The following is a 13,270-nucleotide window of genomic DNA, read 5'->3' as shown; positions in this document are numbered from 1 at the left end:
TGGAAAGAAATGGCGCAATGACGCATGACAAGTGGAACAAGCTGTTGTTTTTGTAGAATTAAGTGTCATAAATGACTGTCATGTTATTCTAAAATTCTCCTTTCACTCATCATCTGTGAACTGAAGCAGAACAACGTCCCATCAGTCCTCACTTTATACCCTCATCCACAGACGGCTTGGTTTGGCCATGGGAATGCTCATCATCCTATTTTTTTGATTTGGCCTCTATTTGTAGCTGTTGCATAAACCCTGAACCCCAGAGAATATTCGACTTCACTGATACTTGTGTTTTAAAGTGAGTGAAAACTAGCAGACGTTCCAACAAAGAGTAGAAGTCTTGAAGAGTGGAAGCCGTATAGCAGGCAAAGGGAGGACCACATGATGTTGGCCATGTATTTTATGACATAAACTTCCAGTCCGTAATTAAAAACAATAATAAATAAGAGTAACTGAGGAACTGTGGGTTGTGTGAATCTCACTGACAGTGGTAGGATCTTTATGTATCAGAATGATGATGCATGACAGTGTTGGACCACCAAATACTGTAACCTGCCTTATTGACGAGAATTGGCAGACTTGTTTTCAATACTGTTGTGTGTGTGTATAAAATCTGCAGTTGAGTGGGTGGTGGCTGAGTCAGATTTTTTGAATATGGGTGTGGTTTAGTGTGCTAGACTGACGCATGTTCATAAACATGTCAGATGCTTAATGTTTTCTTTTCTCCATTTCCTCATGTCTGTTTTATTGGCTCTTGCACTTACACACAGCTTCGTACGGTCATCTAATGCACATTTGACATACAGTAGCATTTGTTATTGATTAGCCTATTTAAAGTATGAGGATGCTTTAGTGAAACTTTCATAGTTTAGAAGAGCAGGTTGTGATCTTTGAGTATATAGTAACTGTATTTACAAGGGAATCTAAACCTTCAGATAAACACGATAAGCACATGCTTTGAACTTGAGTTTGCTCTGTGATCGGCATCAGACATCTATTTAAAAAATGTTTGATGTGCATGTTGCATTATTTAGTCAGCATGCTAGTCATTTTATAAGCGTGCATAATGTGTGGTCTTGACTAGTGGTTTGCTGAGTTTATACATGACCATTTCCACAAAAATATTAAACAGCAACTGTTTTTTAACATTGATAACAATAAGAAATATTTATTGAGCACCAAATCAGCACATTAGAATGATTTCTGAAGGATCATGTGACACTGAAGACTGGAGTAATGGCACTCATTACATTTCAAATTGCATTAAAATAGAAAATGGTTATTTAAAAATAATAATATTTCACAATATTACTATGTTTGGTAACACTTTACAATAAGGTGTCATTTATTAACATTAGTTAATGTATTAACTAACATGAACAAACAATGAATAATGCATTTATTACACTATTTATTAATCTTTGTTAATGTTAGTTAATGAAAATACAGTTGTTCATTGTTTATTCATGTTAGTTCACAGTGCATTAACTAATGTTAACAAACACAATTTGTGATTTTAATAATGCATTAGTAAATGCTGAAATTAACATTAACTAAGATTAATAAATGATGTAGAAGTATTGTTCTTTCTTAGTCTTGTCTAATGTTGTTAACTAATGTTAACTAATGAAACTTATTGTAAAGTGTTACCCTATTTTTGTTGTATTTTTTATCAAATAAATGCCGACTTGGGGAGGATGAGAGATTAGCAACCCCAAACTTTTGTAATATATATTTTCAGATTTTTAAGAAAAAAAATTTGGGCAGTGGTTTTTGGATATTCCAGTCTATCACTAGTCATGACATGTAAGATGTGTGTTTGTGGTGTTCCGTCTGCATGTCTGTTGAAAGATATGAAATTGTGATCATTTTAAGGCCCTCCGTCACCAGATATGGATGGAAACTATGGAGGGGGACTTCTGGATATGGTTAAGGGAGGTGCTGGAAAGTTCTTCAGCAACATCAAGGACAACCTGAAAGACACCATCAAAGACACCTCTACCAAGGTTATGAACCAAGTGGCCACGTAAGTTCTCATTGTGTATTCATGGTTTTGTGTACATCAAATGTCACACATAGAGCCACATTGCCCCTATGTAGAAAACAGCTTGTTAAACATACCAAATAATGTAGCTCAGTATAAAAACAATAGAAGTCTGTGGAAATTCCCCACCATGATGAATTTGTGTGTTTTTGTGCATGTTTGCACTTGTGTTCATGTGTAAGACTTCAGAGAAAACAGAGTCAAGGTCTTTCAATAGAGTTCCTGGTGACCTAGTTTTGTATAACGATTGTTACTATTAATATAACAGGACTCCTCAATGTAATGACTCTTTTTAGGTCTGTGTGTTAGTATTGAATATATGGTCAGTCAAACAGATATGGTGTTGGTTTGTTACAACATGGCATCTGCACTCTCAGGAAAGAGTGACCACTGGGTCATTACCCTATAAGTTTCAAAAGCTAAAAGGTACATCATTGTACCTTATGTAGCCTTAAATGGTATATTAGTACCTTAAAGGTAAATATTACCTCTTGAAAAGTATATAATAGTAACTAAACTATACAGTGGGGAAAAATATTATTTGATGATTTTGTACGTTTGCCCACTGACAAAGAAATGATCAGTCTATAATTTTAATGGTAGGTTTATCTGAACAGTGAGAGACAGAATAATTGCTACGCAATATCGCGTTCATTATCAAAGGCGATTCATCTGTGATAATGAACGCGATATTGCATAGCTTGTCAGTGAACTACGGCTTTGTGTATTAAATGGCACTCTATTTGAAAACAGGTGATGGAGATTTAGCGCTAATCACGGAACCGGCTTTACTGACGAGATGCGCATGAATATCGTGTTCGATATATCGCCCAGCCCTAAAATAAATCCAGAAAAATACATTTCAAAAAAGTTATAAATTGATTTGCATTTTAATAAGTGAAATAAGTATTTGACCCCTTCGCAAAACATGACTTAGTACTTGGTGGCAAAACCCTTGTTGGCAATCACAGAGGTCAGACGTTTCCTGTAGTTGGCCACCAGGTTTGCACACATCTCAGGAGGGATTTTGACCCACTCCTCTTTGCAGATCCTCTCCAAGTCATTAAGGTTTCGAGGCTGACGTTTGGCCACTTTAATGTGCTGCTTCTTGAGCCACTCCTTTGTTGCCTTGGCAGTGTGTTTTGGGTCATTGTAATGCTGGAATACCCATCAACGACCCATTTTCAGTGCCCTGGCCCTGACGGTACATGGCCCCGTCCATCGTCCCTTTGATGTGGTGCAGTTGTCCTGTCCCCTTAGCAGAAAAACACCCCCAAAGCATAATGTTTCCACCTCCATGTTTGACGGTGGGGATGGTGTTCTTGGGGTCACAGGCAGCATTCCTCCTCCTCCAAACATGGCGAGTTGAGTTGATGCCAAAGAGCTGGATTTTGGTCTCATCTGACCACAACACTTTCACCCAGTTCTCCTCTGAATCATTCAGATGTTCACTGGCAAACTTCAGACGGGCTTTCTTGAGCAGGGGGACCTTGCGGGCGCTTCAGGATTTCAGTCCTTCACGGCGTAGTGTGTTACCAATTGTTTTCTTGGTGACTATGGTCCCAGCTGCCTTGAGATCATTGAGAAGATCCTCCCGTGTAGTTCTAGGCTGATTCCTCACCGTTCTCATGATCATTGAAACTCCACGAGGTGAGATCTTGCATGGAGCCCCAGACTGAGGGAGATTTACAGTTATTTTGTGTTCTTCCATTTGCGAATAATCGCACCAACTGTTGTCACCTTCTCACCAAGCTGCTTGGCGATGGTCTTGTAGCCCATTCCAGCCTTGTGTAGGTCTACAATCTTGTCCCTGACATCCCGACAGCTCTTTGGTCTTGGCCATGCTGGAGAGTTTGGAATCTGATTGATTGATTGCTTCTGTGGATAGGTGTCTTTTATACAGGTAACAAGCTGAGATTAGGAGCGCTCCCTTTAAAGGGGTCATTAGATGCCCTTTTTGCACAAGTTGATATGATTCTTTAGCGTCTTAATTAAAAGTCTATAACATACTTTGGTTAAAAAATATTTGGTTAAAAACAATGAGACGTTTCTCAAAATATATTTTATGTTCCGTATATTTTATGTTCCAAGAAAGAAATGGGAACAATCATATGGGTTTGGAAATTATGACAGTTTTCATTTTTGGGTAGAGTAATCCTTTAAGATATTTTAATAGAGCAAGAATTAGAGTTAAAAGAAACTTGAGAAGAAGCAAAAAAATTAAGTGTGTAATATTGCAGTTTTTAGTTGCGTACTCAGGGCTCGCAAAATTTCAAAATCCCTGGTAGCCCTTCGGGCAGGTACTCTTCAGATTTTGGTAGCCCGAAAATTAATTTAACTAGCCTGAATTAAAAAATTACTATTTTATTTTATTATTATTATTATTTTTTTTAAATATAGAAAATCAGATAGGAGTTTAAATGTCAATCAAAAATATTTTCAATACACAAATATCAACAAATATGAAGGAAGGAATTTTATTTCACTATTTACAGGGTTTCTGCAGAATTTTTAAAAATATATTTAAGGCAATTTATGACCCATTTTAAGAGCCGCACAAGTAAAATGAACACAGAATGAGCGGGGTTGGACAATGTCTATGGTAACACAGTTTTGAGCCATAAAATTACATGATTTACAGTTCAGATACAGGTTTTCACAAAAACAAATCTTATACAACAGCGTTTCAGGCTATAGACCGTTTTTATGAAAAGGGATCAATCAAGCATATAAATTATGTTAATTTAATTGTTTAGATTTTTAGAAGGCACATCAACTTCTTTCTCATTTACAACTCTATGTGTTTGCTGCGTAAAAACATGAGTTGATATTTGCATTGATCTGACCATAAACAGTAAGAAAGGCTTTTTGGAAATGCAGATTCATTCTCTGCCACGAGGTGGCGCTTTAGGAGCGCTGAAATATTGCGGTTTCCCCGGAAACGCTGTACACAAAGCAGCTCTGCGCTCATAAACGCTGCTTTATCAGGAATTATAGGTAAAATGAAATTAAAATGCCAATGACACGTTTCTGAGGACAGTCGGTTCCCTTCAGATACATTCGCATAAAGACATCCGCGCCGCGTTTTGACTTGAAACGTGCAGCGCTCATATTTATTCAATGACATCATTGCCTTTTGAAGTTTAATCCTGCCGTATCGCGACTCTTGTCTTTCCGTCCCCAACTGTAAGACCTCTTGAAATTATAATTAGGACATTTCTTACACCATTTAACGTATTTAAAACTTTTTATGGCCTTAATTTTGATACAACTCACTTTCAGAGTTTTTAAGGACCCGCGGGAGATCTGTATTTAAGGAGCCCGTCGGGCAGGCAGTGATACATTTTGGTAGCCCGATTGGAAAACACAATAGCCCCGGGACGTCGGGCTAGCGATTTTGCGAGCCCTGGTACTGGAGGGGGCCATCAGAGAGGGCTATCAGACTTCAATGTTGGATAATTAACAGAGGTGTAAAAAGTACTCAAAAATTTGACTCAAGTAAAAGTACAAATACTCAGTGAAAATTTTACTCAATTAAAAGTACAAGTATCTGGCCAAAAACATACTTGAGTAAAAGTAAAAAAGTACAACTTTAAATTGTACTCAAGTATTAAAAAAGTAGAAGTACTTTCTTTTCTGACAGACATTCAGAAGTTTGGTTAAAGGGAGAAAACGAAACAAAATGCAATGGTACAGGTCAAACATGTATATCTAGTGCAACAACAATTAAAATGCAGCACAGCGGAACACCGGGAAAAAAAATACAGGGAAAGGGATTAATACGAAACTCCATCCTTTCCACCCTCATGCCATCCCACGTGACTTTCATTTATCAGATGAACACAAACTAAGAGTTTTAGGGGAAAAGAAATCACGTGTATGGGACATCCAAAAATGACACTTCAAAAACTACACAAAGTTAATATGACAGTAATGCATGCAACCCGTTAATGAATCAGTGTCTTCTTAAGTGAAATGATAGGCTTATGTAAGAAGGATACAAATACTAATATTTTACATTTGACCATCGTGTTCACTTTGTGTGGGTTCTGAAGTGGTTCTGTTTTGCATTATCTGGACTAAAAATCTTTGCTTGTGTTCTTCTTAAGAAAGAAAGTCATAAACATCTGGGAAGACATGAGGGTGAGTAAATGATGAGAGAATTTTCATTTTTGGGTGAACTATCCCTTTGAAGAGCAAGATGTGATGCAGAGGATGGAAACATATTCCACACAGAATACTAGAATGTGTTGAATTAATGAGGAGAGTCATAGAATTAAAACATACAACATTAACGTTTTGAAAGGCCACTTTTTTGTGTGTTGTTAATCTTTTAATTATTTATTTGGGGCTTTTAGAGTTTTTTTTTTCTCAGCAAATATTGATAAATAATTATTTGTTACTATTTAGATTAATTAATGAGCAAATCATGTAATTAAAAAGATTAAAAAAAAAAAAAACATTGACAGTCCTGATTCCTACTCAATGTGTCATATAATGACATATTATAAATACAACTTATCCACTACCTGGTAAGAACATCACTAAACATGAATACACAATGCTTATTTAAACATTTTTGGAGATTTTTAATTAATTAAGAAAATATTTCCACAAAAATATTAATGGTATTTAAATTATCATCACTGATTTTATTTGCACTCAATCTTGTGCATTCAGCTAATATATTACACAGCTAATGGCTCTATCAAAACAGAACAAATAATGAATAAACATTTTTTGGGAAAATGCAACTTTGCTACCTCAATATGCTTCCTCGGATTTGATGGTGAACTTTTGAAGCCAGACATTTACCTGATGAAAGTCATAAATGAAGTAGAAATATGTGTGCTTGATGCATGAAACAATGATCATTGCTTCTCATGTCAAGCATGCACGTTTGAGCTTCCGTTTACCATATTTAATGTGCATAAGATAAAATAAAAATGTAAGGAGTAAAAAGTACTGTTTTTTCTTCAGAAATGTAATCAAGTAAAAGTACAAGTAGTCAGTTTAAATTGTACTTGAATAAAGTACAAATCTCCCAAAATAATACTTAAGTAAAGTAATCAAGTAAAATTACTCAAGTATTTTACACCTCTGATAATTAAATAACCTTATGTAATTCATACAGTATGATGAATTCAGAATCACATATTAGCATACTACTACTATTCCTGCCATAGAAAGATATGGTACAAATGGTAAGAGTAGTATGCTAGTATCAGAGGTGGACAGTAACGAAGTAAATTTACTTGAGTATTGTACTTAAGTACACTTTTTGAGTATCTGTACTTTACTTGAGTATTATTTTTTCTGGAAACTTGCGACTTTAACTTCACTACATTTGAAAGACAAATATCATACTTTTTACTCCACTACATTTATATCAAGGTCCCCAAGTAGAAAGTCGTTATATGTAGCAGTTTTTACAGTGTGTGCATTTTCAGATTCACTGAACCCTTTTTTCTGTGAAAATCCGGCCTGCGATCTGCCAGGACCTTCCTGTGTTGCCAAGTGTTACAGTATTTCTAAGCCTGCAGTTTTCCGCCTAGCTTTGAATGGACATTTGGCTGATTTTTTTTTTAGGCAAATCTGGCAACCTCGGGATCTTCCCCACTAAACACCCGTGCTATTGCACAGCTAAAAGCGTACTAAAAAGGCATGTGTTAACTCATTAAAGCCCTTTGGAAAATTAACCACGTTTTTACTATAGTAACCATAACTATGGTATTTGCAGTAAAATCACAGTATCCACAAATTTACTATTATCTCACTATAGTAACCATATGCTATTTGTAGTAAAACTTCAGTAACCACAAATTTACCATAGTTTCATTATATTAACTATAGTTTGATTTTTGTAGTTAAACTATGGCAATACAAATGGTAGGCTAATATATCTGTCAAAAATCACTGCCCTCACTTTACTATATATATATATATATATATATATATATATATATATATATATATATATATATATATATAGTATATGTTGTAGGAGTGTTAAATAAAAAAATAAAGATGATTATCTTCATTCAGTTGTTCCATTTCTATAGGTTTGGTAACATAAAATCTCTTAATTCCAAAGATGATACAAGCTAATCAGTGTATTCAGTAGGTTGCATTAGTGGCATAAGGTATTGTAAGTATACAACAATGCAACAATAAAACAGTACATTTACTTTTTACTTTTGATACTTAAATACTTTTAAAAACAAGTACTTCTGTACTTTTACTTAAGTAAAAATCTGTCTTTACAACTTTCACTTGTAGTGGAGTAGTATTTGACCAGTGGTATCTGTACTTTCACTCAAGTAAGGAAGTTGTGTACTTTGTCCGCCTCTGGCTAGTATGCTGTTCCGAATTCAACAGTACACTATGCATAGTGTGCATAGTGCATAGTGCCTTATTAGGGACACAACTGTTATCTTAATGTTAATGGAACAATACCTTCATAAGTACAAACAGACCTGTGGCAGAAAGCTGTACAGCAGGGAACCCCTGTTTGCTTTTTGTCACAGTTGTGAGTTTTGTGACCCAGCTGGTGTGCAGTTATCCAGAGAATTCTCTGCTGATACAGGGGATAGCTGAGCTTCCAGAGCTCCTGAACTGTTCATGTGCATTTAGCACTCAGCTGAAAGGAAAACATTCAACACTGATGGGTAGACATAGCATCAAGCTCTTATGTAATGTAGCATTTTACCCCCTACAGACCCAGAAGCAGATCACATCCACCAGGTTACCTATGGTGCTCCTAAGTCAGAGGGCATTATTGGGCTTTAAATCATTTCTGTGAGAAGTAAATGTTGTATTAGATAGCCAAAAAATCAAATCAGATCAGATTATTTAAAATATAAAAACGATTAAAGAAAAATGACTAGAGAAACGAAGAAATTATTTTGAATATTTCTTAATAGATCACCATGTTAGAAGTTAAAAACCACCTGGGGAGTAAAAATGGCAACATCCACTCAAACAAAAATAGTGATAGTGAACTTATTCAAATTAAAAATTGAATTGTGAAAAAATGAAATAAATATGATAAAAATGTCAAAATGAATTAAACCATGTTTGGGACATGCATACAGCATAATAACCCTGCTAAATTAAAATACTTAAATTATCGACATGAGGAATGATGAAATAAACTCTCTTTCCAAGTCTCTTTCCAAATCTATGTGCCTTTCCCTTACACACACTAATACATTGGTAATGATTAAACAAGCTGCTATTTTCCACCACCATGTAAAGGGTGAATGACATCCATACACACACACACACACACTGTAAACTAGTAGTGTTTTTCATTCACCTCTTGCACAGAAGCTTAGAATAGCTTGTTTACATATTATCTCGTTAGAGGGATTTCACGCTTCAGCAGATTACACAGGTGATTTGGGTGTTGTGTAATGCTGTCCAGTATGTCTACAATTACAGTTAGACTAATGACTTGTGCCCAAAGACATAAAAAAAACATTTCCATTCTAAAGTTTGGGGGCAGTTTTTGAAAGAAGTATTTAATACTCACCAAATGAAAAATTAAAATAACAGTTTCTATTTTAATATATTATAAAATGTAATTTATTTCTGTGATGGTAAAGCTATATTTCCAGCAGCCATTTGTCACATGATCCTTCAGAAATCATTCAGATACGCTCAGGAAACATTTCTTATTATTATCAATGTTAAAAACAGTTGTGCTTCCTAATATTTTTGTGAAAAACGTGATGCATTTTTCCAAATTCTTAGATGAGTAGAAAGTTCAAAAGAACAGCATTTATTGAAATAGAAATATTTGTAACATAATAAATGTCATTACTGTCACTTTTGAACAATTTATTGCATCCTTGCTGAATAAAATAATTTTAATACAAAAAAGATCTTACTAACTCTAAACTTTTGAATAATAGTTAGAGTTGCATAGGTATAAGATACAATTAAATACATTTTAATTCAACTTTTTAAGTAATATGGGTTGTAACTTTACCATAATATATTAATAATATAGAGTTTTAACATTTTTAGGAATATCAAAATAATTTAATGAAACATTATACCTTCAAAATGGATATGAATATATGTTATGCTGTCGATTGTGAGTTTATGTGCTCTTATGTGTAATTTAGGTATACAAAAGGAGAGTTGGACATTGCCTACATCACCTCACGTATTATCGGTGAGTAATCAATAATTCTGTGGTAGTGAATGATAGCCATGTTTGTATACCACTGTATATGCATTTTCTCCATGGTTTTCACAAATGGATGGATTTATATGTATAACATTATTTATAGACTTGTATCCTCATGTACTCTTTCCGTTTGAACTGTTGGAAACCGTCAGCCAGTTTGAACTTATTTCATGTATTTGCTTATTTCTTACACCTCTCACCCTGTTATTCCAGTTTAAATGCATTTCATTAAAAATTATCAGATGCTAAAATTGTTGTTTGTGTTTCAGCTATTTGTATTGGCCAAACTGGACCAACTGGAAAGAAGTATTATAACTGTCTCCTAATTGTCCTTTCATTCTGTCAGTGATGTCATATCCTGCCGAGGTGGTGGAGATGGGCTACAGGAACCACACAGAGGATATCCGTTCCTTTCTGGACTCACGGCATGCCGACCATTACACTGTTTTCAACCTGTCACAGAGGAACTATCGGGGGGCCAAGTTCTCCAACCGAGTGAGTGCAATCAGCTGCATTTCCTGACTTGCATTTCACATTTCACGTCACTTTGCAAATGAAAATGCCACTGGATTCAGTAGTAAGAACTCGTGATCATGTTGAAGTGCTTAAAAGAATTTCAGTCTCGTCTTTGTTGCCTGTATGTGATATGTTCTTATTCAAATTTGTACAAAATGATGGTATATGTGGTCATGGGGAAAATTTCATACATAATTAAATTGCAACATGCAAAGACTGAAAATCACTTTACCTTTGTTAAATGTCACATCTGGAAAAAAAATAAATTTGCCTTTAGGACTTTGTCAGAGAAAGTTTCTCCATAATTGTTTGCTAAACTACAAACAACATTTAGGGCTTTTACCTTAAAAGTGTATAACTTTTTAATATGAAGAGAGCCTCATGTGCATATGATTTCCATATGCATACAAAATATGAGTATCTTTGTCAATGTCCAGGCAAAAGTCAAAACATCCTTTAAACATTTAACAAATTTAAACAAAAAGCAAGAAGCAAAATTATATAAGATATTATTCAGACGTTTCAGAGAATGTAGCTTTGATATGAATATTTTTAATGAATAATGAATATATATCTAGAATAAATATTTTTTCCTCATCCCATTCCATTTTTATTCAACAAAAATATTTTTTATTAAAGCTCACAACACGATTTACAGCAGAATTCCAAGTGGAAGTATAATGGGCCAAGATATCTTTGTTGTCATCAGAAACACGCTCCCTCTGTAAAATGTCATGGGAAATATAAAAAAGGGGGCAAATCTTTTAATTTTATAGCTTAAATTGTAATCCATTTTAAATCGGTCATGTAAAATGTTTATACATCAGTTCCCAAATGTCTCATTAAAGCAATAGGAAGCTACATGATGAGTCTGTTTTTCATCCACGGCATTGATTGATGTTAGTTTTAAAGTAAAACTTAATAATGGCCACTTTAATAATGCGATGCTAAGTGATACTAAGTATGGGTAAAAAAAAAAGGAACACATTTCTGGTTCACACTTCAGCCTTATTGACGGAGCTCTGGTGTACAAAAAGGTTTGGGAAACACTGTTGACGTATGGGACACATGTTGTTAATTTCTTTCCAAAAATGATACTGGTGATACAAAAATGATGACTCCTCTTTCCTTCTTTCATTAAATATTAAACAGTGCTTTTCCCATGTAATTAAATAACTTCCTAGATTAACTGCATGACTAAACAATTTCGTGGCTTATTTGCTGCTGTAGTTATAAAGGATATCTTTGTTCGTTTTGGGATCCCATGATTATATTCTTATTTAAATGACAAAAGTGGAGCAACATTGATATATTATTTACATTGAAGGTTTAGCTTAAATATAATATATTTGATATATGACGACTTTTGAAGTTTCATTCTTACTCAAATCCCTTGTTGTAGGATTTTTTTTTTTACATCTTGGCTCGTAATCAGAGGGGAACCACTTTTGGTTCTTTAAAGGTGTTATACAGCACCTTTGTCAAATGGTGCTATGTAGAACCATAAGAGGTGCCATATTGCATTGTATTTCTTCAACAAAACCGTGGTTCTTTGGCTCGTAAAGAACCTTTAAAGGGGCTTAACAGGTTCTTTGTACGGCAGTGGTGCTATATAGCACCTTAATCACCCCAAAGAACCACTGAAGAACCATACAGGAGCTTAACAGATTCTGTATAATGGTAGCGGTGCTATATAGCCCCTCAGTCATGCCAAAGAACCGGTGAAGAACCGCTGAAGAACCACTGAAGCACCAAGATTTGGTTCTATACAGCACCAACAGTGGTTCCCCTATGATTACGAGCCAAAGAACCACTTTTAGTGCTATATAGCACCATTTATTTTTAGAGTGTACTGTTGTTTCATAATGTACATAAATGTTATTTTAGATCTTGTTTTGATTATGTATTTTTACTTTATCCTTTTCATATATCTCTCTTACTCAGTTCTCACTATTTCCTATTTTTTCTCTCACACATCTTCCTCTCAGTGAGAATAATTCTCTTTCTCATTTGTCTGTAGGTTTCTGAATGCAATTGGCCTTCCAGGCAGGCCCCGAGTCTTCACAACCTATTTGCTGTGTGTAAGAATATGTACAACTGGCTCAAGCAAAACCCCAAGAATGTGTGTGTGATCACCTGTTCGGTAAGAAGACCTCTAGATGTTCGTGTCTGTTCTGTTGTGGTTACTCAGCATGACTGTTAAACTAGATTCATTGTCTACATTTGAGTCAGGAGTTGAGAACCCTTGATATAATATAGTAAATCTGTATTATCCAAACCTTTCCTAGCACTTGTTTGCTCTTTCAGGATGGCAGAGCTCCTTCAGGCGTGCTGGTCTGTGCCATGTTCTGTTTCTGCCACCTTTTCGCCAACCCGGTGCCAGCCATGCAGCTTCTCAGCGCCAAGAGGCCTGGATCTGGCCTGTGGCCCTCCCATAGGAGGTACAACCAATCAGATCACAGCTCTGAAAAGTCTAGCTCTGATTAAAAACTACTGAATATTAAAAATACTCAACG

General features: G+C 35.2%; 1 protein-coding gene across 6 annotated transcripts in view; it reads left to right on the top strand.

Moving 5' to 3' along the window:
* Positions 1–13,270, top strand: part of dnajc6 (DnaJ (Hsp40) homolog, subfamily C, member 6) — a 48,876-nt gene that overhangs the window by 18,425 nt on the left and 17,181 nt on the right. For 5 of the 6 annotated variants that reach the window (XM_058779777.1, XM_058779775.1, XM_058779778.1 and 2 more), the window contains 5 exons: positions 1,873–2,023; positions 10,174–10,223; positions 10,585–10,733; positions 12,775–12,897; positions 13,062–13,195. In XM_058779777.1, coding sequence (XP_058635760.1) covers positions 1,873–2,023; positions 10,174–10,223; positions 10,585–10,733; positions 12,775–12,897; positions 13,062–13,195 — 607 coding nt within the window. The remainder of the gene's footprint in view (positions 1–1,872; positions 2,024–10,173; positions 10,224–10,584; positions 10,734–12,774; positions 12,898–13,061; positions 13,196–13,270) is intronic. The other variant, XM_058779776.1, reaches the window with a different exon arrangement.

This window comes from Onychostoma macrolepis, chromosome 06 (assembly GCF_012432095.1).
Source record: "Onychostoma macrolepis isolate SWU-2019 chromosome 06, ASM1243209v1, whole genome shotgun sequence".
Lineage (NCBI taxonomy): Eukaryota > Metazoa > Chordata > Actinopteri > Cypriniformes > Cyprinidae > Onychostoma > Onychostoma macrolepis.
The sequence above is the reverse complement of the archived record's forward strand: the minus strand, read 5'-3'. Positions and strand labels throughout refer to the sequence as shown.